This window comes from Pelophylax lessonae (assembly GCF_965119305.1).
Source record: "Pelophylax lessonae genome assembly, chromosome: 12".
In the NCBI taxonomy this organism is placed as follows: Eukaryota; Metazoa; Chordata; class Amphibia; order Anura; family Ranidae; genus Pelophylax; species Pelophylax lessonae.
This window is the reverse complement of record NC_138779.1, coordinates 2,704,588-2,731,001: the sequence shown is the minus strand read 5'-3', so window position 1 is coordinate 2,731,001 and position 26,414 is coordinate 2,704,588. Positions and strand designations below refer to the sequence as shown.

At 47.8% G+C, this 26,414-nt stretch overlaps 1 protein-coding gene across 3 annotated transcripts in view; it reads left to right on the top strand.

Annotated features, from left to right (window-relative positions):
* The window catches only part of LOC309567908 (uncharacterized protein), a 102,712-nt gene that overhangs the window by 3,802 nt on the left and 72,496 nt on the right, over positions 1-26,414 (top strand). Inside the window, exons 1-4 of one of the 3 annotated variants that reach the window (XM_082273440.1) lie at positions 7,223-7,508; positions 9,810-9,872; positions 12,724-12,853; positions 17,033-17,123. In XM_082273440.1, coding sequence (XP_082129566.1) covers positions 7,382-7,508; positions 9,810-9,872; positions 12,724-12,853; positions 17,033-17,123 — 411 coding nt within the window. In that variant the 5' untranslated portion in view covers positions 7,223-7,381. Of the gene's footprint in view, positions 1-7,222; positions 7,509-9,809; positions 9,873-12,723; positions 12,854-17,032; positions 17,124-26,414 lie in introns of those variants that run through there. The other 2 variants (XM_082273442.1, XM_082273441.1) reach the window with 2 other exon arrangements.

The following is a 26,414-nucleotide window of genomic DNA, read 5'->3' as shown; positions in this document are numbered from 1 at the left end:
CATATTAAGGTCCTTTAACCTTTCCTGGTAAGTTTTTTCCTGCAATCCATGTACTAGTTTAGTAGCTCTTCTCTGAACTCTCTCTAGAGTATCTATATCCTTCTGGAGATATGGCCTCCAGTACTGCGCACAATACTCCAAGTGAGGTCTCACCAGTGTTCTGTACAGCGGCATAAGCACTTCTCTCTTTCTACTGCTTATACCTCTCCCTATACATCCAAGCATTCTGCTGGCATTTCGTGCTGCTCTATTACATTGTCTTCCCACCTTTAAGTCTTCTGAAATAATTACTCCTAAATCCCTTTCCTCAGATACTGAGGTCAGGACTGTGTCAAATATTCTATATTCTGCCCTTGGGTTTTTACGCCCCAGGTGCATTATCTTGCACTTATCCACATTAAATTTCAGTTGCCAGAGCTCTGACCATTCTTCTAGTTTTCCTAAATCCTTTTCCATTTGGCGTTTCCCTCCAGGAACATCAACCCTGTTACATATCTTTGTGTCATCAGCAAAAAGACAAACCTTACCATCGAGGCCTTTTGTAATATCACTTATGAAGATATTAAACAAAATTGGTCCCAGTACAGATCCCTGAGGTACCCCGCTGGTAACCTGAGCTTGTTCTGAATGTTCTCCATTGACTACAACCCTCTGTTGTCTGTCACTCAGCCACTGCCTAATCCACTCAACAATATGGGAGTCCATGCTCAATGACTGCAGTTTATTGATAAGTCTTCTATGTGGGACAGTGTCAAAAGCCTTACTAAAATCTAGATATGCAATGTCTACTGCACCTCCACCGTCTATTATTTTAGTCACCCAGTCAAAAAAATCTATAAGATTTGTTTGACATGATCTCCCTGAAGTAAACCCATGTTGTTTTTCATCTTGCAATCCATGGGATTTAAGATGTTCCACAATCCTATCCTTTAATAGGGTTTCCATTAATTTGCCTACTATTGATGTCAGACTCACTGGTCTATAGTTGCTCGATTCCTCCCTACTACCTTTCTTGTGAATGGGCACGACATTTGCCAATTTCCAATCTTCCGGGACGACTCCTGTTACTAATGATTGGTTAAATAAATCTGTTAATGGTTTTGCCAGCTCACCACTAAGCTCTTTTAATAATTTTGGGTGTATCTCATCAGGACCCTGTGACTTATTTGTCTTCACTTTAGACAGCAATCTTAGAACGTCTTCCTCTGTAAAGACACATGCATCAAACGATTCATTAGTCATCCTTTCAAGTGGAGGTCCTTCTCCTTTTTCTTCTGTAAAAACTGAACAGAAGTATTCATTAAGGCAGTCGGCTAGCCCTTTATTCTCTTCTACATACCTTCCATCCTTTGTTTTTAATTTAGTTATTCCTTGTTTTAATTTCCTTTTTTCATTTATATATCTGAAGAATGTCTTATCCCCCTTTTTCATAGACTGAGCTAGTTTTTCTTCTGCCTGCGCTTTAGAAGTTCTTATAACTTGCTTGGCCTCTTTCTGCCTAATCTTGTAGATTTCCTTATCTTCATTGCTCTGGGTTTTTTTATAATTACAAAATGCTAGCTTTTTATTTTTAATGATTTGGGCCACTTCTGCTGAGTACCACAGCGGTCTCTTCCTTTTTTTGCTTTTACTGACAAGTCTAATGCAATTTTCTGTTGCCTTCAATAATGCACCTTTTAAGTAGTCCCATTTCTCCTGGACTCCATGTAATCCGTACCAGTCTGATAAGGACTCATTTATGACTAATTTCATTTTTGAAAAGTCTGTTTTTCTAAAATCTAAAACTTTTGTTTTTGTGTGGTGTGACTCTTTCACAGTTCTTACCACACTGACTGGTGATCACTGGATCCCAAGGTTTCGCCTACAATGACATCATATACCGAATCCCCATTTGTGAATACCAGATCCAAAATGGCCTCCCTCCGGGTTACAATGGTAACAATCCCGGTAACGTTCAGTCCTATGGTTACAATGGTAACAATCCCAGTAACGTTCAGTCCTATGGTTACAATAGTAACAATCCCAGTAACATTCAGTCCTATGGTTACAATGGTAACAATCCCGGTAATGTTCAGTCCTATGGTTACAATGGTAACAATCCCAGTAACGTTCAGTCCTATAGTTACAATGGTAACAATCCCGGTAATGTCCAGTCCTATGGTTACAATGGTAACAATCCCGGTAATGTTCAGTTCTATGGTTACAATGGTAACAATCCCAGTAACGTTCAGTCCTATGGTTACAATGGTAACAATCCCGATAATGTTCAGTCCTATGGTTACAATGGTAACAATCCCAGTAACGTTCAGTCCTATGGTTACAATAGTAACAATCTCAGTAACGTTCAGTCCTATGGTTACAATGGTAACAATTCCAGTAACGTTCAGTCCTATGGTTACAATGGTTACAATCCCAGTAACGTTCAGTCCTATGGTTACAATGGTTACCACCGTGCTGCAGCTCAGTTTCAGGGTCTTGGCAATCTTCTTATAGCCTAGGCCATCTTTATGTAGAGCAACAATTCTTTTTTAAGATCCTCAGAGAGTTCTTTGCCATGAGGTGCCATGTTGAACTTCCAGTGACCAGTATGAGAGAGTGAGAGCGATAACACCAAATTTAACACACCTGCTCCCCATACACACCTGAGACCTTGTAACACTAACGAGTCACATGACATCGGGGTGGGAAAATGGCTATTTGGGCCCAATTTGGACATTGTCACTTAGGGGTGTACTCACTTTTGTTGCCAGCGGTTTAGACATTAATGGCTGTGTGTTGAGTTATTTTGAGGGGACAGTAAATTTACACTGTTATACAAGCTGTACACTCACTACTTTACATTGTAGCAAAGTCTCATTTCTTCAGTGTTGTCACATGAAAAGATAGAATGTGAGGGGCGTACTTACTTTTGCGGAATACTGTAATGGGGATTGTTTTTTCTATTTTTGTTGGATGGTTTTTTTTAATGATTTGTGATAAAATGTTACTTTTTTTACTATTTTGCCGCGATTGTCCCTCTCTGATACCAGCAAAGTCCAAACACAATGTGTTTTTTGGTATATAGTTTAGGAAATCGTTGGATCAAAAAACATTTTTTAATATGTTTGTTCATTTATTCATTTTTGATCTTAATACAGAAAATCAGCTGTCAGCCGGCACACTAACTTATATGAAAATCAAACGATCGGTCTACTGACTTTTTTTGTTCGATTTTCTCCATGTGTGGCCAGCTCAGCTTCTCGCCATCAGCTTTGAATTTGTTGATGAACAAAAATGTTTTTAACGACCCTTCAACTTTAACAAGTGGTAACGGAACGCCGCGTTCTGTAAAATGTCGCACTTAGACGTGACCAACCGCAGAACAGGGAACGGAATTTCTCATTGAAATGAATATTCACCAATAGAAACACTCAACATTCCTCTGACACCGACTCATCGAGCGTTTCCCATCATCCCAGAAATGACATTTTATAGAAGAAGACGATCCATATGTCAGCAACAATGTAACACATTTCTAACATTAACCACTTGCTGACCCCACTTTTTCTGCCACTTACAAGTTTAAATCCGTATTTTTTGCTAGAAAATTACTTAGAAACCCCCAAATACTTCTGGACTGGAAAGATTTTCCCCCTGACCGGGCCACTTATTGCGATTCGGCACTGCGTTACTTTAACTGACAATTGTGCGGTCGTGCGATGCTGTACCTAAATACCATTGATGGTGTTCTTTTTTTTTTCCCCACAAGCAGAGCTTTCTTTTGGTATTTGATCCCCTGTGCGATTTTTACTTTTTGCGCTATAAACAAAAAAAAAAACGACCATTCTGGGGGAAAAAAAACAATATTTTTCACTTCCTGCTATATAACATTCCCCCCCCCCCCCCAAAAAAAATAAATTAAAAATCAAATGTTTCCATTCTTTTAGGCCAATTTGTATTCTGTTACAGATTTTTGGTAAAAAAATCCCAATAAGTGAATATTGATTGTTTGCATAAAAGTTATTGCGTCTACAACCTGGGGGAAAGATTTGTCATTTTTATTTTTTACTAACAATGGCAGCGATCTGCGATTTTTAGCTGGACTAAATGTGGGAGTAAAAACTGTCCTCTATCAATGGGAGGAAACACATCATTGGTGTCAGTGGGAGGAATAGTGTCCCATCATTGGTGTCAGTGGGAGGAATAGTGCCCCCATCATTGGTGTCAGTGGGAGGAATAGTGCCCCATCATTGGTGTCAGTGGGAGGAATAGTGCCCCATCATTGGTGTCAGTGGGAGGAATAGTGCCCCATCATTGGTGTCAGTGGGAGGAATAGTGCCCCATCATTGGTTTCAGTGGGAGGAATAGTGTCCCATCATTGGTGTCAGTGGGAGGGATAGTGCCCCCATCATTGGTGTCAGTGGGAGGAATAGTGCCCCCATCATTGGTGTCAGTGGGAGGAATAGTGCCCCATCATTGGTGTCAGTGGGAGGAATAGTGCCCCATCATTGGTGTCAGCGGGAGGAATAGTGCCCCATCATTGGTGTCAGTGGGAGGAATAGTGCCCCATCATTGGTGTCAGTTGGAGAATTGGTGCCCCATCATTGGTGTCAGTGGGAGAAATAGTGTCCCATCATTGGTGTCAGTGGGAGGAATAGTGTCCCATCATTGGTGTCAGTGGGAGGAATAGTGTCCCATCATTGGTGTCAGTGGGAGGAATAGTGCCCCGTCGTTGGTGTCAGCGGGAGGAATAGTGCCCCGTCGTTGGTGTCAGCGGGAGGAATAGTGCCCCATCGTTGGTGTCAGTGGGAGGAATAGTGCCCCATCGTTGGTGTCAGCGGGAGGAGTGCCGATGATTTGCATTCGTGTGATTTAAAGCCTCGGATGGACAGTTCTGGTGCCGCACTCCGGATGTGAAGTATGGTGAATGGATGAGCTGCATATCTGGGACCTCCTATCCAGGACAAAGAGGAGAATAAGGAACTGACTTACCCACCTGGCTCCACCTATAACTAAGTGATATCAGTTTTTGGTGGGGTGACCCTTTTAAGGATCTCTCATATTTCTGTGGGTTTGTTGTGCAGTGTCAGTGTTGAAGGACGGGTGGAGGGTGTTGGCGTGGGGGGAGGGGGGTGTTGATGGTGTTGGAAGGGCAGGTAGGGGTGTTGGTGGCAGTGGGAGGTGTTGATGGTGTTTGGTGGTGTGGAAGTGTTGTTGGTGGGGGGTGTTGAAGGATGGGTAGGAGTGGTGGTAGGGTGTGGGGGGGGGGGGATGTTGATGGTGTTGGTGGCAGTGGGGGATATTGATGTTTGGTTTTGCTGATGTGGGGGTGTTGTTGGCGCTGGGGTGTTGATAATGGTGGTGGGGGTTGTTGGTGGCTGTGGGGAATATTGATGGGGTTTGGTGCTGCTGGTGTGGTGGTGTTGGCAGTTGGGTGTGGTGTTGGTGGGAGATGTTGAGGGTTTGGGGGGTTTTGAAGGATGGGTAGAGGTGATGGTGGTGGGAGGTGTGGATGGTGTTGGTGGCTGTGGTGAATTATGATGGTGTTTGGTGTTGCTGGTGGGGGGGGGGGGGGTTGTTTTGGCGGTTGGGTGTGGTGTTGGTGGGAGATGTTGATGGTGTGGGGGTGTTGAAGGACAGGTAGGGTGTGTTGGCGGCGGGGGGTGAAACAAATGAGATAATTGACTTTCCAGTTTAGAATTGCAGCCGGTCTCCAGGAAGAGTTGGGTTTAATGGAGTGTCTTGGCAGACGTCGTCCTTCCATGATCTCACTGTAATCTCCTGTGTAACACGGGCACTTAGTCCATTACTGGGGCCGATCCATCCTCTTTTTCACCATGACCTCACCGCACATCTGCCGCTCCATACAATGGGCTGGTGTGTGCTTCTCCCAGCAGACGCGGCTCCGGACCTTTCACTCCAATTTGGACAAAATTAAATGCTCCCCTACAAATGGTTAAAACACCCTGGCTCTACTCTGAGACATTGGGGTGGATTTACTAAAGACAAATAGACCGAGCGCCCTGCAAAGTGCAATTTCACCAGAGCTTAATAAATGAGCAGAAGCTCTGCTGACCTCCGTCATCCAATCATGTGCAAGCAAAAATGCTGTTATTTTAAATTTCCCTTGCATGTTATTGGGTATTCTTTGCAAAGTGAAACTTCCCCTCATTTACTAAGCTCTGGAGTAACTGCACTTGCAGAGAGCAGTCTATTTCTTTAGTAAATCTACCCCATTTCTACTTTGTACACGGATACCCCCCCTCCCCCCGCCATGTGTACTCGCCTATCCACTCTCACTTACCATTGGAGCTCTGGCTGTGCGTTGAATGGAGGTGGAGATCCAGTCATTCATCTGCCAAAGCCCCCCCCCCCCCTGCTCCGTCTTAATGCATGTGCACCCCTGGGTACTGCCCAGGGGCCCCAGGTGCATGGGGGTCCAATGATAATCTTGCATAACAACATACTTGCCAATCCGGGACAGTCATGCTTTTTACTAAGCTGTCCCTGGATGGCCGTGTCCAGGGAAGAATTCCGGAACCTGTACTGTGCCCTCCTGACCCCTTCCCCCCGTACTGTGCACTTCTGCCCCCCAGCCCCCCTGTACTGTGCCCTCCTGAACCCCCCTGTACTGTGCCCTTCTGCCCCCGCCCCCCTGTACTGTGCCCTCCTGATCCCAGTATTGTTCCCTCCTGAATCCCCCCCATACTGTGCACTTCTGCCCCCCCACCCCCCTGTACTGTGCACTTCTGCCCCCCCACCCCCCTGTACTGTGCCCTCCTGAACCCCTCCGTACTGTGCCCTTCTGCCCCCGCCCCCCTGTACTGTGCCCTCCTGACCCCCTCCCCCCCCCGTACTGTGCCCTTCTGCCCCCTCGCCCCCCTGTACTGTGCCCTCCTGATCCCAGTACTGTGCCCCCCTGGCCCCCCGTAATGTGCCCTTCTGTCCCCCCCCCCGACCCCTGTACTGTGCCCTCCTATATTATAATAATAATAATAATAATAAAATAATGTTTAATTCTATCCACTTTTTATACTTTAAATTGGGACAGGCTGGTAAGGGGCCCCAGGGTATTACTTTGCCCAGGGGCCCGTGATGCTGTTAAGACGTCCCCTCCCCCTTTTTATACAGTAAGTTCTCGGTTGGCACTGCTGCACCCTGTATAATGCGCCCCATTCACATCTTCTTCTCCCCTGCGATCCGCCTAGACAGGGTTGGAGTTGTTGCCGGTTGTGCAGCTTCATGATGAAGAAATCACCTGCGCAGCAGAGCCTGGAAATCCAGTTTCCTGATTGCCGGGGGGGTAACGGATATTCATACAGGAGGTTTGCTTAAAGCATATCTTTTCCCCGACCGCGCCGCTGACACCGAGTCATTCAATACGCAAATTCTTCACTCTGAGATGTCAATGGAACTCCACCAACAGAGGAGGTCACCTGCCCGGTCTTGTGTTCTGCATGGAGGAGATGACATTTGTCAGCCACACCAAGCCATTGTCTGCGCCCTGCCAGAACATTCCTCCTGCTCCGGTATGTGCTCTGCAGGGTTACCTTGCCTTTCTCTTTTGTAATGCTTGGTTTGTTTTTAGAGTGTTAGCACTGCGACGAGATAGAGCCATTGTTACCCTTCATTAGAAGCATTGCCTGTTCTGCAACTTCGCGGTTACATGGATGTCAAACCAAATTCTCTTCTTTTTGTTTTGTATGTTCGGTGTCATACCTCCCAGCACGGCCGCTAATTAGGCATTACAGTCAGCCCTACTGTACTGGGACCGGGCACCATCAGTTCAAAAGGGGGGCCCGAGCAGAAGGGCCGGCTGTGCAGTCTTTATTAAAGACACTGATCCTGTTTTGCTTCCCCCTGCAGCGCTGTGGGCTTCCCCTCCTCTCCCTCTGGCTGCACTGCAGGGGGATTGGTTCTAGCACATGCGCCCCTACCATCTGCTGCCCATGCCCACCTGTGTGCCCCTTTCTCCTGCAGCGCTGTGGGCTTCCCCTCCTCTCCCTCTGGCTGCACTGCAGGGGGATTGGTTCTAGCATATGCGCCCCTTCCATCTGCTGCCCATGCCCACCTGTGTGCCCGTTTCTCCTGCAGCGCTGTGCGCTTCCCTCCACTCCCACCGGCAGCTGCTGCGGGCACACAAGGATGTTTCAGGATGAAGAGATGGGGAGGGCTGGTAAATATGTCATTTAGTGGCCCCTTCCTTTCCTGAATGAACACTGTGAGCGATCAGTACCAATCACTCCTGTGTCCATTCATCACTAAAGCATAGTAAACTGTGCAATAGGGTCAGCGGATGCAATAATAACCGCCAGCACTGATGTCAGTTCATGCAATAATAACCCGCAACATTGGTGTCACCGGATGCAATAATAACCCCAGCATTGGTATCAGCGGATGCAATATTAATCCCCAGCACTGGTGTTAGCCCGTGCAATAGTAATCCCCAGCACTATTGTCAGTAGATGCAGTAATAACCCCCAGCATTTGTTGTCAATGAGTGCAATAATAACCCCCAATGTTGGTGTCCATGGATGCAATAACGACCTCAAGCATTTGCTGTCATTGAGTGCAATAATATCCCTCAGCATTGGTGTCATCGAGTGTAATCATAACCTCCAGCATTGGTGTCAGTGAGTGCAATAATAACCCCCAGCTTTGGTGTCAGTGAGTGCAATAATAACCCCCAGCATTGGTGTCAGTGAGTGCAGTAATAACCCCAAGCATTGGTGTCAGTGAGTGCAATAATAACCCCCAGCTTTGGTGTCAGTGAGTGCAATAATAACCCCCAGCATTGATGTCAGTGAGTGCAGTAATAACCCCCAGCATTGGTGTCAGTGGATGCAATAATAACCCCCAGCATTGGTGTCAGTGACTGCAATAATAACCCCAAGCATTGGTGTCAGTGACTGCAATAATAACCCCCAGCATTGGTGTCAGTGACTGCAATAATAACCCCAAGCATTGGTGTCAGTGACTGCAATAATAACCCCCAGCATTGATGTCAGTGAGTGCAGTAATAACCCCCAGCTTTGGTGTCAGTGAGTGCAATAATAACCCCCAGCCAGCTTTGGTGTCAGTGAGTGCAATAATAACCCCCAGCTTTGGTGTCAGTGAGTGCAATAATAACCCCCAGCTTTGGTGTCAGTGAGTGCAATAATAACCCCCAGCTTTGGTGTCAGTGAGTGCAATAATAACCCCCAGCATTGGTGTCAGTGAGTGCAACAATAACCCAAAGCATTGGTGTCAGTGAGTGCAACAATAACCCCCAACATTGGTGCCAGTGAGTGCAATAATAACCCCCAGCATTGGTGTCAGTGATTGCAATAATAACCCCCAACATTGGTGTCAGTGAGTGCAATAATAACCCCCAACATTGGTGTCAGCGGATGCAAAAATAATGTTGATGTACGGTGTTAGTTCACCTTTAGATTACTCTTTAATGCCCCGTACACACGTGCAGATTATCTGAAGACTTTTGTCTGCAGACTTACCAAAACCATATAATATGAGGTCAAACCTAAACACTTTCAATTTGTATGCGATCCGGCAGGCCCTTCCACTACATAGAAAAGGTAAATCTGAAGACAAAAGTCTTCAGATAATCTGCACGTGTGTACGGGGCATAAGTATCTTATTTTAGCCATGTGACTGATTTTCAAATCTTAGTGGACTAAAAATAACTGTCACTTTTTTGTATATGAGAAGACTTCTCCTCGTGTGTTAGCTTTTGTTCGCTATTGGTAAGTGACCCCCTGTGTGCGGGGGTAGGGGAAGGTTCAGTACTCAGCGCCTTGGTTCAATGTTTTATGTCTTTTTTGTCTTTGCAGTTTGTCGGGAGTTTGCGGTTTTGGAGGACGGGGCCTTGGCGCACTGCTTACAGGAACAGGAAAGTAAGTAGCGCCATTGCACACCATGCTTTTTACATCGCCCCATTGGGGTCATCAACATTTCAAATCATTTTAAGGGGCCAATAAATATGATCCAGTATTGGCCCCATTTGAGTTCCTTTGGTAAGACCAGGAAGTGGCTCAGGTCAGTGGGTCAGGCAGATGCTAATTCTTCAGGGGAAGAGAGCTTAGAAATCCCGTCATCATTCTTGGCTGCATTTGCCTAGAGACTGACTGTTTGCTATGACCTTTCTATGTATTTGTTCATTTTCATTACATTCAGCGGGGTCACAACATTCTGCTCAGCCCTTGTAAATATAATGGTTCTCATCCCTTGTATTGGTAAGATTGTTACATAGACCTACCAGCAGGGGGTGTAGAAGTCCAGAATTGTAAAATCAATGACCTCCCCTTTTACTACATATAGAAAAATTGGTCAATATGTGGATAGGGAATGTGTATCAAATCTCTTCCCTTATTATGTACAAGACCTACGTAGGAGTGGGACTTTTTGGGTGCCTATGTTATAAACCAAACTTTGAATATCTGTTAAAATGTTTTCAATTTGATTTCGGATCATACATAAAAACATTATTGTAAAATTAACAGTTACAATTCCATGGTAAATATCTAATATATACAATATGGTGATATTCATGAAATCTTCATACACCTTTTCTTCCACATGTTTCGCCAACTTGGCTTCTTCAGGAAGGGATTATGTGCATGGGAGACTATTAAAGTGGTTGTAAAGGCAGAAGGTGCATTCTATGCATTAGGATAAAAGCCTTCTGTTTGCAGCTCCCCCTCATCCCCCTAATACTTACTGAGCCCCATCTAGATCCAGCAATATTGCAGGAGTTTCTCCGCTGCCCGGGACTACCCTCCTCATTGGCTGAGACAGCAGCGCAGTGCCATTAGCTCCTGCTGCTGTCAATCAAAGTCAGTCGGACAACTAGGAGAGAAAGGGGCAGGGGCGGGCCACAGCTCCCTGTCTGAATGAACACCGGAAGCTGCAGCTTGGCTTGAGTGCCCCCATAGCTAGCTGCTTGCTGTGGGGGGCACTCGGCAGCAGGGAGGGGGCCAGAAGTGCCGAAGATGGACCGGAGAAGAGGAGGATGGGGCGGCTCTGTGCAAAACCAACTGCCCAGGGCAGGAAAGTATAATAACGTTTGTTATTTAAAGAAAAAAAACTATACTTTAGTATCACTTTAAAAATCCAAAAATCCAAATAAGAGAAAATGACAAAATTTAAATATTCTATGCATACACACATGCAGACAGAGGGGGAAAAAAAAAAAAAAAAAATATATATATATATATATATATATATATATATATATATATATATAATTTATATGTGTGTATACAGTGTGTATTTATGTATGTGTGTGTGTGTGTGTGTGTGTGTATATATATATATATATATATATATATATATATATATATATATATATTCCCTCTGTCTGCATGTGTGTATGCATGGAATATTTAAATTTGTAATTTTCTCTTATTTGTATTTTTGTATCTTTTAAAGTGATTTAAAAAAAAAACAAAAGAAAAAATGATACTTTAGTATCACTTTAAAGATACAAAAATGCAAATAAGAGAAAATGACAAATTTAAATATTCCATGCATACACACATGCAGACAGAGGGAAAATATATATACTGTATACACACATAAATATACATGTATATTTGTGTATATATATATATATATATATCAGTGATCGACCGATTATCGGCAATGCCAATATATCGGGGGCTGATATGCACTTCCCCCGGTATATCGGAATCGGACCCGGAGGTTACCGATATTTCGGGAAAGTGCTTGTATCGGAGTGATTCCAGCAGCTAGAGGCATTACCCCGGTACCGGCGTCCATAGCTGACGGTCGGCTGTCTTGAATCGACGACCGATGCGGCTGAGAAGCCGATCAGCTGTCATTACAAGGAGCGGGAGGTGACGTCCCCCCCCCCCTCCCGCCGCCTTCTGCGGCTCGCCCGGGTCTCCCGTCCCACCGGGAGACCCGGGCAACCAGCCTGCACGGCTGCCGAAGACCCGATCAAAGCAACATTCAGCTCTGATCGGGTCTCCATGTAAAAACCCGGAAGTGATGTCAAGACATCACTTCCAGGTACTTGGCGCCAGATTAAAAAAAATAACAGCATTCAAAACATTCAAACTTGCCGTTTTTGAATGCTTGTAAGTGGAGAGGAGGGGTTTTGGGTCTTTTAGACCCCCAGATCCCTCCACAACAGTACCTGTCAAGTGATAAAAAAAAATAGAAATGTTTTTAAATGTACAAAAATATCGGCCGATACCGATATGCAATGGCCAAAATATCAGTTTCGGCAACGAAAAACCGATATTGGTCGTTTACTAATATATACTGTATTTACATTTTCCCTCTGTCTGCATGTGTGTATGCATGGAATATTTACATTTGTCATTTTCTCCTATTTGTAATTTTGTATTTTTAATAGTCTCCTATGCACATCACTTCCTGAAGAAGCCAAGTTGGCGAAACATGTAGAAGAATAAGTGTATGAGGCTTTCATGAATATCACCATATTGTATATACTTGATATTTACCATGGAATTGTAACCATTACTTTTACAATAATGTTTTTATATATGATACAAATTAAATTGAAAAACAATTTAACTGATATTCAAGGTTTGGTTTATATCATAGGCACCCAAAAATTCCCACTCCTATTTATCCCCACTTTTACTACATGGGGTCACAGCAAAAAAAAAAATGTGTTTTTCCTTTTTTTTCCCTCTTGTAATCTACTTGTACTTCATTAGTGAGTTTTCCTCACTCTGTACATTATATTCCTCGTAGTCGAGCAGCATTACGCCTCCAACGTCCGGAAGAATAAGCTGGTCCAGAAGGACATCCGCATCGCCAAGAAACTCCAGGATGAAGAAGATCAGCAGAGCAAAGTCTTCAGCCTGGAGCAACAGAAACAAATGTGAGTGTTCGATGTGTGAGTGTTCGATGTGTGTGTGTTCGATGTGTGAGTGTTCGATGTGTGTCCACCATCGTCTGCTTTTGTCTGCAAAGCTGTTTGGAGGACAAACGTATAAAAGATAGCAGAGAGAACCCTAAATAATCCCCGTAGGGTCCCCAGTGACAGCAGAAGTCGGGTAATGGGCGATACTTGCAGACTTGCTTAATTAACAGGATTAGACTTCATATATAGGCCAGGGGTACCCCGTCTGCTGGATACCACCTGAGCCCTGTGGAACTTTCACTGCACTCAATGTGGCCTACATGGGAGCCATGGTGGCCTTTCCACCCTCCTCATGGGTTGGTTCAATGTACCTCCCTAGCATTGCACATGAAGTCAGTAATTGACTCCTTTGCCATGTTCAGTGGAAGCTCTTCTATAGGAAATTGTTCTTCTCAGCAGGTGAGATGTTCTGCAGATCTTCTAGACTTACACCGATCAGCAGTAACATCATGAGCAGAGCACCCACCTAATATTAAGAAGGTCCCCCAAAACAGCCCTGACCCATCCAGGCATGGACTTCACTAGACTTCTGAAGGTACGCTGTGGTATCTGGCATTAAGCCATCCGTAGCAGATCCTCTAAGTCCTGTAAGTTGGGAGGTGGGGCCTCCATGGATCGGATTTGTTTTTCCAGCACATCCCACAGATGCTAAATTAGATTGAGATCTGGAGAATTCGGAGACCAAGTCAACCCCTCAAACCCCTTGCTGTGTTTCTCAAACCAATGACCCCCCCCCCCCCACCTTCATCAATGAGCTGTCCATCCCCACCACCATCAGTGTACTCCCCACTTTCATCAATGAGCCTTCCATCCCTACCTCCATCAATGAGCCTCCCCTGACCTCCATCAGTGTGCCCCCCCCCCCCCACCTTCGTCAATGAGTCCTCCCTTCCCAGCCTCCATCAATAAGCCCTCTCTCCCCACCTCCTCAATGAGCCTTCTCTCCTCTGACCTCCCTCAATGAGCCTTCCCTCCCCACCTCCATCAATGAGTCTTCCCTCCCCACCTCCATCAATGAGTCTTCCCTCCCCACCTCCCTCAATGAGTCTTCCCCCCCCCACCTCCATCAATGAGCCCTCCCTCCCCACCTCCATCAATGAGCCTTCCCTCCCCACCTCCATCAATGAGCCTTCCTTCCCCACCTCCATCAATGAGCCTTCCTTCCCCCACCTCCATCAATGAGCCTTCCCTCCCCACCTCCATCAATGAGCCTTCCCTCCCCTCCTCCATCAATGAGCCTTCCCTCCCCACCTTCATCAATGAGCCTTCCCTCCCCATCTCCATCAATGAGCCCCCCCCACCTCCATCAATATGAGCCTTCCCTCCCCACCTTCATCAATGAGCCCTCCCTCCCCACCTCCATCAATGAGCCCCCCCACCTCCATTAATGAGCCCCCCCCACCTCCATCAATGAGCCTTCCCTCCCGACCTCCACCAATGAGCCCTCCCTCCCCTCCTCCATCAATGAGCCCCCCCCACCTCCATCAATGAGCCCCACCTCCATCAATGAGCCCTCCCTCCCCACCTCCATCAATGAGCCCTCCCTCCCCACCTCAATCAATGAGCCTTTCCTCCCCTCCTTCATCAATGAGCCTTCCCTCCCCACCTCCATCAATGAGCCCTCCCTCCCCACCTCCATCAATGAGCCCTCCCTCCCCACCTCCATCAATGAGCCTTTCCTCCCCACCTCCATCAATGAGCCTTCCCTCCCCACCTCCATCAATGAGCCCCCCCCACCTCCATCAATGAGCCCCCCCCACCTCCATCAATGAGCCCCCCCCACCTCCATCAATGAGCCCCCCCCCACCTCCATCAATGAGCCCCCCCACCTCCATCAATGAGCCCCCTCCCCCACCTCCATCAATGAGCCCCCCCCCACACCTCTATCAGTGAGCCTTCCTTTCCCACCTCCATCAATGAGCCCCCTCCCCCACCTCCATCAATGAGCCTTCCCTCCCCCACCTCCATCAATGAGTCTTCCCTCCCCCACCTCCATCAATGAGCCTTCCCTCCCCCACCTCCATCAATGAGCCTTCTCTCCCCACCTCCTTCAATGAGCCTTCCCTCCCCACCTCCATCAATGAGTCTTCCCTCCCCACCTCCATCAATGAGCCTCCGCCCCCCCCCCCCCCCCCGTGCCTTGAGCCTTCTAGCTGTATATCTGCGGTGTGAGATCTCAGGCACTGAAGCCTCGGACTGCCATTCTCTGGGGGGGTTGGGCTGAAAATTGGTGATGTGACTGCTCTGCATGCTGGAGAGAAAGCTGTCCTGGAGGATCTGCAGTGGAAGGACCTCCCTGCTTTATCTATTCTGTGTATCCGGGCTTCCCCCACATCCTGCTGCTTTTCATATCCCCCCCCACCCACCATCTGGGGGGGGGGGCAGCTCTGACATCAGAATACAGAGCCCTGCCCTCTACCAAGATGGCCGCCTCCACACAGAGGCAGTCTAGTGCAAGGCATGGTTAGTCAGTCATGGGGAAGAGATGAGCAGCGGGGAGCCCACATATTATTGGGGAGTCCTTTGTCCTCCTCTTGTATTTTTTCGATGTATTTTCCAGAGTTGGGGTCCCCTTTTAACCACTTCCCGCCTGCCCAACATCAAATGACAGCGGAGCGGTGCGGCTCTCACTCTGGGACGATGTCATAGGACGGCGCCCCAGAACGGCTGCTCCTACATGCCCACGGGTGCATGCAGTGCGGTGATCGTGGGCGCGCTGTGTTCCTAGGCTGTGTCCAATCACAGCCGGTCACATGTAAATGAGGAAGTGCAATTTATTGGCTCCCGACACCTCACACTGTTAGAGTGTGGTGAGGAGAGCCAATCAGCGGCATCTCCTCTAAGGGATGACCAGTACAGGTAATGATCAGTGCCCATCAGTGACACCAATCAGTGCCCCTCAGTGCCTGCCCAGCAGTGCCACCTATCAGTGTGGCATATTTCATTGTCCATCAGTGATACCAGTCAGTGCCCATCAGTGCCAACCCAGCTGTGCTACCTATCAGTGCCCAGCAGTGGGGCATATTAGTGCCACCTCATCAGTGCCCATCAGTGACACCAATCAGTGCCCATTAGTGATGTCAGTCAGTGCCTGCCCAGCAGTGCTACCTATCAGTGCTGCATATAAGTGCCCATCAATGTGGCATATTAGTGCCTCCTCAGTGCCACCTCATCAGTACCCGTCAGTGCCGCCTCATCAGTGCCCATCAATGCCCCCTCATCAGTGCCCCCTCATCAGTGCCCATTAATGCTGCCTCATCAGTGCTGCCTCATCAGTGCCCATCAATGCTGACTCATCAGTGTCATCTCATCAGTGCCGCCTCATCAGTGCCGCCTCATCAATGCTGCCTCATCAATGCCACCTCATCAATGCTGACTCATTAGTGCCATCTCATCAGTGCCCATCAATGCCACCTCATCAGTGTCATCTCATCAGTGCCACCTCATCAGTGCCCCATCAGTGCCGCCTCATCAGTGCTAATCAATGCTGCCTCATCAATGCTGCCTCATCAGTGCCGCCTCATCAGTGCCCATCAGTGAAGGAGAGAAAATACTTATTTACAAAGTTTACTGTAAATAAGAAACTAAAACTTTTTTTTTCTTTCAAAAATTTTTTTGTAAATTTTAGTAAAAAATAAAAACCTGAGCAGTGATTAAAGAGGTTGTAAACCTCCTAAAAAAAATAAAAATAAAATAAATAAACCCCTGTAAGATGAAGGTAAGGTATGATGTGGGGGATGTGTGAGATGCGGGGTATACTCGCTCAGTATAAAACACTTCCCTTAGAAGGAAGCCCTCCAGTGGCGCCCGCACACCGCTGCGACGGCTGACATCTTCCCCGCTGCTTCTTCCGAGTTCGCGGGCTCCAGCGCTGTGAGTGGCCGGAGCCGGGATGATGTCACCCCCACACAGGAGCCGCTGTTCACAGCACGGGGCTCTGAAAAATAAAAATGTCATATGAGTACAGTGTAGCATGACTGCGTAATTGTCATTCAAAGTGTGAGAGCGCTGAAAGCTGAGAATTGGCCCGGGCAGGAAGGGGGCGGTGCCCGGTAGGGGAGTGGTTAAAGGTGTCGGTGTATTGTGTATAATCTGTGATGTCATTGCTGGCGGTCTGATGATGTCATATCTCCACAGCGAGGAATTAGACTCGGAGTACGCCCGAGCCATCCAAGAGGAGCTGCAGAGGAAAGCGCAGGAGTGCCTTCAGAGGGAGGAGGAGGACAAGGTAAGGTCACCGATTGGGATTAAGAGTCCATTCACACTCATGCGACTTTGGACACACAAAGTCGCATGACCAGTCACAGCCCATGTTCTTAAATTGAAGGTTCAGATCTCTACGGCTTAAAGTTGCAGCGATATTAAAAAAAGGTTCCTGCACTACTTTGATGCGACTTGATTGCCATAGACTGCAATGTTAACTTTTAAAAGTCGCATCCTAATGTTCTCAGTGCAACAGTCAAAGCCAACAGCCAAAGTCGCACCCATCCAAAGCTAAGTCGCAATGGAAGTCGCGCAACTTTGGAGTCCCACAAGTGTGAATGGAGCCTAAAGCTGACTTCCGGGATGGAGGATGGAAGCAGCTCTGTAATCTGTTATTACATTTCATTTATTTGTAATGCGATTAGCGTATCTACATTTGACAGCAGAGCTCAGAGAGGGGGAGGGAGAAGCAGCACGAGGAGCCAATGAGATGTGCTGCAGTGCAAGGAGGCATGCTGATAGGAGGAGAGAGTAGGGCTGTCCAGTCATTGGGTGGAGGTGTGGAGGAGACCTGTAAGTGAAAGTGTAACTGCAGCAGAGACAAATCTTACCCTTTTTGCTGCTAGACAGGGTTGTGCTAGGAGGCAGAGCAGTGTAAATCTCAGGAATGCATGAACAGAAATTCAAATTCTTTGGCAGGTTAGGCAGCTCTTGCATATGTATGTTATGTGCGGTGCCCTCCGAAGAGCAATCATGATTTGAATCACTTTTCAGATGGTATTTGATAGGGTGATGAGGAAGCATTATATTTTACCCTGTGAATGCTGCGATTTCATGCAGTTGGGAGACGGGTGAGGCGCGGTCCCATTGAACTCAGAGGGCGAGTTTGACCGGCGGCGGCCCGTCAAATTTTGCAGCAGGAGTTAAAAAACAGTTCGGCACATCCGCTTGTTTTTACCACCCCTCCCACTGCTCTGCTGTCTCCCCATGTACTGGTAGACTGGTCTTGGCCCCTCCCCCCTCCTGTAGTGGGTGGAGCCTGCTTAGCCCCTCCCATAACTCTGCTCTCTGTCCTTGTGTAGGGTGATTGGTCTTGCCTCCGCCCCTCATGTAGTTTTCTGTAGTGGGTGGAGCCTGCTGAGCCCCTCCCACTGCTCTGCTGTCTCGCCATGTATACAGGGACTGGTCTTGCCTCCTACCCCTCCTGTAGTGGGTGGAGACGGCTTAGCCCCTCCCACAGCTCTGCTCTCTGTCCTTGCGTAGGGTGATTGGTCTTTCCTCCGCCCCCTCCTGTAGTTTTCTGTAGTGGGTGGAGCCTGCTGAGCCCCTCCCACAGCTCTACTCTCTGCACAGTCTATGTACAGCCCACTGATGATGTCATGGGTACTTTTACAAGGTAATATCTGGGTTTGTACAGGAATTTTGTGTATACAGAGCCGGTTTTTATTCTTTGATTATTGTGGAAAATATTTGGGAATTTTTTGTGCCCGGAGTTCAGCTTTATGATCCTTATAGATCGTCCTCCCTGAGTTCCCCCCAGCAGAGGTAGGGATTTCTCCGGGTGGAGGGGGGGGGGGGGCGTCCCATCCTGGAATTAACTCCTCGCTGTCTCTGGAGGAGTTCCCGGTAACAGACGAGGTGCGGTCAGGCTCAGACACATTCTGCTGTCCGGGTGCCAAATCCCACTGCCTGCCCAGACAGATCCACCGACACTGAGCCAGCGGGGGGGGGGGGGTCATATTCCACCTCTACACCCAATCCAGGGGGGGGTCAGATATTTCCCATCTCCACTCTTCTGGTGTTCTGAACGTTTATAGTTGGAATTTGGGGATCACAGGGTGTGGGATCCGACCTCCCGGGGTGTTTGATGGGTGCACTGACAGATCCAACTCGGGGGGGGGGGGGGTGAGCACTGATTGCTCCCACTCTGAAGGGGCTACTGACAGCTCACACTCTGGGGGAGGGACACTATGATAGCTCCCAAACTGGGGGGGGGGGGAATACTGATGGCTCCCACTCTGGGGGGGCTACTGATGGCTCCCAATCTGGGGGGGGGACACTGATGGCTCCCAATCTGGGGGGGATACTGATGGCTCCCACTTGGGGGGGGAACACTGATGGCTCCCAATCTGGGGGGGGGGGGGGCACTGATGGCTCCCACTCTGGGGGGGGGGGAACACTGATGGCTCCCACTTGGGGGGGCTGCTAGTGGCTCCCACTCTAGGGGGGCTACTGATTGCTCCCACTCTGGGGGGGGGGGCTACTGATTGCTCCCACTCTGGGGGGGGGGGCTACTGATTGCTCCCACTCTGGGGGGGGGGGGACACTGATGGCTCCCACTTGGGGGGGCTGCTAGTGGCTCCCACTCTAGGGGGGCTACTGATTGCTCCCACTCTGGGGGGGGGGGCTACTGATTGCTCCCACTCTGGGGGGGGGCTACTGATTGCTCCCACTCTGGGGGGGGGGCTACTGAAGGCTCCCACTCTGGGGGGGGGGGGCTGCTGGCAACTTCCACTCTGGGGGGAGGGCTACTGACGGCTCCCACTCTGGGGGGGGGGGGGGGCTACTGATTGCTCCCACTCTGGGGGGGGGGGGCTACTGACGGCTCCTAGTCTAAGTGGAGAATGCTGACAGGCAGCATTAATAATGGGTGGTGCCTCGTTGTGCCTCGCTGTGCCTCCTTGTCTATATTTAGAATAAATAAAGTTTATGTAAAGGTAAAACTTTGAATGTAATTTTAGCAGAACAGGAAGCGAAGGGAAATATTCCTTTGGGGACACCTGTTCCAGTGTCTTTTGTCTAATAAGGAGATGGGGGGGGGGGGGGGGTTTGGAGTAGAGGTGTCTTCCCTATGGCTGATGGACATAGAAGGGCGGAATTTGGGCGGTATCACAGGAAGCAGAGATTGGGGTTGTAGTCCACAGTCGGAGCAGGAAGTGGGCGGGGCAGTGGCACGATTGCTGCATATCTGCAGGCTTTGAATGGTGTTGCCGCCCTCAGGATTGGGTACATTCTGTTATCGGTATTTTGGGAAGACAATCAGACTGTTTTTAGGTGTTGAGCGGTGGAGCCGATGCGGCACTTTATCGTTGCGTTGGCATGAGATGTAATGCCAGGGACTGATCCCGCTTTGTTTGTAACCTCCCCCCACGCCCCTCATTCTCCACCCTCGCTCTTCCCAGCCACACATTTTGAAACGCTTTTCCTAGTTTAGCGCTCAGCCGCCTCTCGGAGGATGGATGGGTCCTGCCAGTGCGTGGGCATCACTTCATAGAACAGGGCAAGCGGCGGGCAGAGGCGGAGTCACTCCGCAGTTCTGGAGATGCCACCCAATCCTGGAATCCGTGTGTTCAGCTGCAAACGCTCGCAGGGCACGGCGGCCGGCTGATGTTCTGCTTATCGCCAACGTAAACGCTGTCAGGTCCATTAAAGTCCTCATTTTAGATTGGTCGCCCCCCAGGTGCTGATTGCTGCCATTGATTGGTTAGGGGGTCCTCCCAACACAGGAGGATTCCAGTACGCAAATCCTGAAAAATCCGGTGTGCCCGCCCCTCACTTGGCATCACTTGGATAGTTTAGTGAATACACACCCCATGTTCCTAAAGGGGGAGGGGTATGGGGGGGATCAAGCTATGGCACCTTGTGATGCCCCTTCTCCCATAGAAGGCTGAGCAGTAGACATGCCCGCTATATAGCCGGCACATTACCCACCCAGGACCACGCCTAGTCTGACACTTTTTCTTTACAAGTAAAAAATCTGTATTGTTTTGCTTGAAAATTACTTAGAACCCCCAAAGATGATATATACAGTATCTCACAAAAGTAAGTACACCCCTCACATTTTATTCTATCTTTTCATGTGACAACACTGAAGAAATGAGACTTTGCTACAATGTAAAGTAGTGAGTGTACAGCTTGTATAACAGTGTAAATTTGCTGTCCCCTCAAAATAACTCAACACACAGCCATTAATGTCTAAACCGCTGGCAACAAAAGTGAGTACACCCCTAAGTGACAATCTCCAAATTGGGCCCAAAGTGTCAATATTTTGTGTGGCCGCCATTATTTTCCAGCACTGCCTTAACCCTCTTGGGCATGGAGTTCACCAGAACTTCACAGGTTGTCACTGGATTCCTCTTCCCCTCCTCCATGATGACATCACAGAGCTGGTGGATGTTAGAGACCTTGGGCTCCTCCACCTTCTGTTTGAGGATCCCCTACTGATGCTCAATAGGGTTTAGGTCTGGAGACATGCTTGGCCAGTCCATCACCTTTACCCTCAGCTTCTTTAGTAAGGCAGTGGTCATCTTGGAGGTGTTTGGGGTCGTTATGTTGGAATACTGCCCTGCCCCCCAGTCTCTGAAGGGAGGGGATCATGCTCTGCTTCAGTATGTCACAGTACATGTTGGCATTCATGGTTCCCTCAATGAACTGTAGCCCCCCAGTGCCGGCAGCACTCATGCAGCCCCAGACCATGACACTCCCACCACCATGCCTGACTGTAGGAAGACACACTTGTCTTTGTACTCCTCACCTGGTTGTCCCCACACACGCCTGACACCATCTGACACCAAATAAGTTTATCTTGGTCTCATCAGAGCACAGGAGATGGTTCCAGTAATCCATGTCCTTAGTCTGCTTGTCTTCAGCAAACTGTTTGCGGGCTTTCTTGTCCATCATCTTTAGAAGAGGCTTCCTTCTGGGATGACAGCCATGCAGACCAATTTGATGCAGTGTGCGGCGTATGGTCTGAGCACTGACAGGCTGACCCCTCCCCCACCCCTTCAACCTCTGCAGCAATGCTGGCAGCACTCATACATCTATTTCCCAAAGACAACCTCTGGATATGACGCTGAGCACGGCACTCAACTTCTTTGGTCAACCATGGTAAAGCCTGTTCTGAGTGGAACCTGTCCTGGTAAAATGCTGTATGGTCTTGGCCACCGTGCTGCAGCTCAGTTTCAGGGTCTTGGCAATCTTCTTATAGCCTAGGCCATCTTTATGTAGAGCAACAATTCTTTTTTTTCAGATCCTCAGAGAGTTCTTTGCCATGAGGTGCCATGTTGAACTTCCAGTGACCAGTATGAGAGAGTGAGAGCGATAACACCAAATTTAACACACCTGCCCCCCATTCACACTTGAGACCTTGTAACACTAACAAGTCACATGACACCGGGGAGGGAAAATGGCTAATTGGGCCCAATTTGGACATTGTCACTTAGGGGTGTACTCACTTTTGTTGCCAGCGGTTTAGACATTAATGGCTGTGTGTTGAGTTATTTTGAGGGGACAGTAAATTTACACTGTTATACAAGCTGTACACTCACTACTTTACATTGTAGCAAAGTCTCATTTCTACAGTGTTGTCACATGAAAATATAGAATGGGAGGGGTGTACTTACTTTTGTCAGATACTGTGTGTGTGTGTGTGTGTATATACATATGTGTATATATGTGTGTATATATACTGTGTGTGTGTGTGTGTGTGTGTATATATATATATATATATATATATAATATTAGCAGAGACCCTAGAGAATAAAATGGCGATTGTTGCAATTCTTTGTCGCACGGTATTTGCGCAGTGGTTTTTTAAATGCAATATTTTGGGAAAAAAATACAGTTTAATAAATTAAAAAAAAAAAAGAAAAACACTATATATAACCAAATTTTTTGGTAATATTTATAGGATGATGTTACGATGAGTATAAAGGTACTTATTATGTCACGCTTAAAAATTGTGCACACTTGTGGAATGGCACCAAACTACGGTACTTAAAAATAGGTGAGCCCATACTCCCTAGCTGAAAGCTACTTACGATTTAGGCACCGGCCTACACGGTGTTTGTTAACTAGAGGAAGTTACAAGCTTTGGTTACAATCATTGGATTTATGGCAGGATCAACCGTTATAATTTTTTTTTTTATGTAGCATCTCCTCCAGCAACCAAGAAAGTGAGGTTGTTTTACTAAAGACGTAGGGACTGCTCACTTAGCGTTGAGCTTAGTAAACAAGGTGAAGCTAGGATAAAGCACCTAGGATGAAACGCGTCAGCTGGTTGCTATATCCCTAATCTGTACATTGTGGATTGTCATTGTGAATTATGTATCAATAAAGGTGATTTATTGAAGGTGCAGCCGACCAGATTTTTCTTCACACCGGGACTTCTGTGACGAACAGGGCAGCCACCATTGGTGTGCCATGGAGGTGGGAGAGGGGAAGACCCACCTTGAGCGGTGATTCGCTCTCTCAAACAAGGTGAAGCTGTGCTCAGCTAATCATTAGGGATGATCGAACGGTTCGGGTCGACCATCGGTTTGACCCGAACATTGACTGTTCGAAATTCGGCCGAATTCCGAACTTTTTCCGAAAAAAGTTCGGAATTCGGCAACCAGAACCGACCAAAATGCAATGGGACAGGAACTGGGCTTTAAAAGCCCGTGATTGGACCAGAACCATCAGTAAAATGTAATTGGAGTGACTAGGGGGTCCAGAGGCCAATCAGTAGTGAATACGCCCCCCCAGTATATAACATAGCCCCGCCAAATCTCTAGCATTGTAATACAGGGATGTGGAAGCAGTTCTGTTACTTCTGCTTCAAAGTGTCATTTTGCGATTATTAGTGTGAGGAAAGGGATATGCAGTGTAGTTAGGGTGCTATTTTCCACTATAGTTAGATTTAATAATCTAGTTTCTGTAGGGAAAGTGTTAAGTGTCAGGGTGACCATAGTGTAGTGTAGGGTGAACTGACTCTGACTGCTATGGCAGGGTGACCGAACTCTTCCATGTCAGGGTGACCGCCATAGAAAAAAGATCATTTGTATTAGAATTGCAGTAGAGCAGGGTAGTGGCTCTGCTACTTTCACACCTGGCCGTTTTTGTTGCAGGCGTTTTTTTGAGCATTTTTTGGGCGTCTTTGGAGGCAGGCATAACATCTGAACTTCTGTGTAGGGGTATAATATACACACACACACATATATATGTATATATACACATACACATATATAGGTGTGAAAGTAGCAGAACCCTATGCCTGCGCTAATGAAATAATTAGCAGGCATAGGGCTCCGCTCCTATCACACCTATATGTGTGTATGTGTATAAATACATATAAGTGTGTGTGTATATATACCCCTATACAGAAGTTCAGATGTCATACCTGCCTCCAAAGACGTCCACAAAAAAGCCCAATAAACACCTGCAACAAAAAGCCGGGTGTGAAAATAACGGAGCCACTACCCTGCTCTACTGCAATTCTAATACAAACAATCTTTTTTTTTTTTTTTCTGGTTCTGGACATGCTACAGAGCTGAAACTTCACAGGTACACTTTCTAGACCCCTCAGACACTAAATCCAAAGAAATCTCTTTTTTTTTTTTTCAATAATTTTTCCAATAATTGGCTCTCTATCAAAAATGACAATTTTTAAGAACTTTTTTTTGTGTGATTAATAGTCCCTGGGGCATGACCCAGAACCCTAGGCACTTTTTAGGGGCATTTATTGGGTTTTAGGGCTTCAAAATGGTGTTTTTTGATTACTGAAGTTTGGGTTCCATTGATTTCAATGGGGTTCTGAAATCCGGACCCGAACTTTCGGGAAGTTCGGGTGTTCTGGTCGAACCGAACTTTTCAAAAGTTCGATCGTCCCTACTAAATCATGTCCTTGAAAAATTTTTTTTTTTTGTTGTTTTTTTTTTCCTTGCATAGGATTGGACATGCAAATTGAATTCATGTTAACCACTTGCTGACCATTATGTATGTATGTGTATATATATATATATATATATATATATATATATATTGCGGTTCGCAAGTGGTTTACTTTGGTTATTGGAATAAATTCAGCAACTGTTTATTACGCACATAAAAATGATTCTAGGAATAGACTTTATTATTTTCGGGAATAAAGAATTCTTGGGCCAGCCAGGCGGATGCAGGTTGTTTGACTTGGATTCTGGAAATTCCCCTGTATGTGCCAGGGATTGATCCATAGTGCGGGTGCCAGGGACCGTGTTACTAACAGCTGCTGCTCTGCTTGGTAAGATGTGATGGGGTGTACAGTTCAGGAGTGACTGGAGAGATGTCTGCACAGGAGAGACTGGCTATAAGCGGGAGGGACCTGGCCATCAGTGGGAGGGACCTGGCCATCAGCGGGAGGGACCTGGCCATCAGCGGGAGGGACCTGGCCATCAGCGGGAGGGACCTGGCCATCAGCGGGAGGGACCTGGCCATCAGTGGGAGGGACCTGGCCATCAGCGGGAGGGACCTGGCCATCAGCGGGAGGGACCTGGCCATCAGCGGGAGGGACCTGGCCATCAGCGGGAGGGACCTGGCCATCAGCGGGAGGGACCTGGCCATCAGCGGGAGGGACCTGGTCATCAGTGGGAGGGACCGAGCCGGCCCTCGTAGGAGAGACTGGCCATAGTAGGAGTGGCTACAACCATGGCAATCGGGGGAGCCATTGTCTATGTTGACCACACAAGAATCCTTTACTAAGTATAAATGCAGCGTTTCAGAGACTCGCAGGACCCCTTTTTGAGGCATGCAAAGCAGTGTTTCCGAACCTCGCAGGATCACTAAGTCAGGCATGTGATGCAACATTGTGGAGCCTCACAGGACCCCTTTTCGAGGCAAGTAATGCAACGTTTCCAAGCCTTGCGGGATCCTTTACTAGGTATAGATTCAGCTTTTCAGAGACTCACAGGACCCCTTTATTAGGCATTTCAAACAGCGTTTCAGAACTCTTGCAGGACCCCTTCTCCAGGCAATTGATACAAGGTTTCGGAACCCTTACAGGACCCCTTCTTTAGGCATGTGATGCAACATTTGGGTGCATTTCAGGACCCTTCGCCAGGCATGTGATGCAAGGTTTCGGAGCCTCGTCAGGGGTCGCATATCTGGTGAAGGGGCCCTGCGAGGCTCTGAAATGTTGCACTGGTTGTGATCTCTGTAATAAATGGCCATTCTATATCCTCCGATTGCAGAGTGACCCCATCTCCTCTCCTTGTCATCGGAGTCTCCAGCCTAGTGGGGGATTTCCATTGTTTGTAATCCCCCCAGTATCCCCCGCACAGCGCCAGTTCCCCCCAGTATCCCCTGCGCAGCGCCGGTCCCCCAGTATCCCCCGCACAGCGCCGGTTCCCCCCTGTCCACCGCATAGCGCTGGTTCCCCCCTATATCCCCTGCACAGCGCCGGTCCCCCCATATTCCTCGCACAGCGCCGGTCCCCCGGTGTCCCCCGCACAGCGCCGGTCCCCCGCACAGCGCCGGTCCCCCCCAGTATCCCCTGCACAGCGCCGGTCCCCCCCAGTATCCC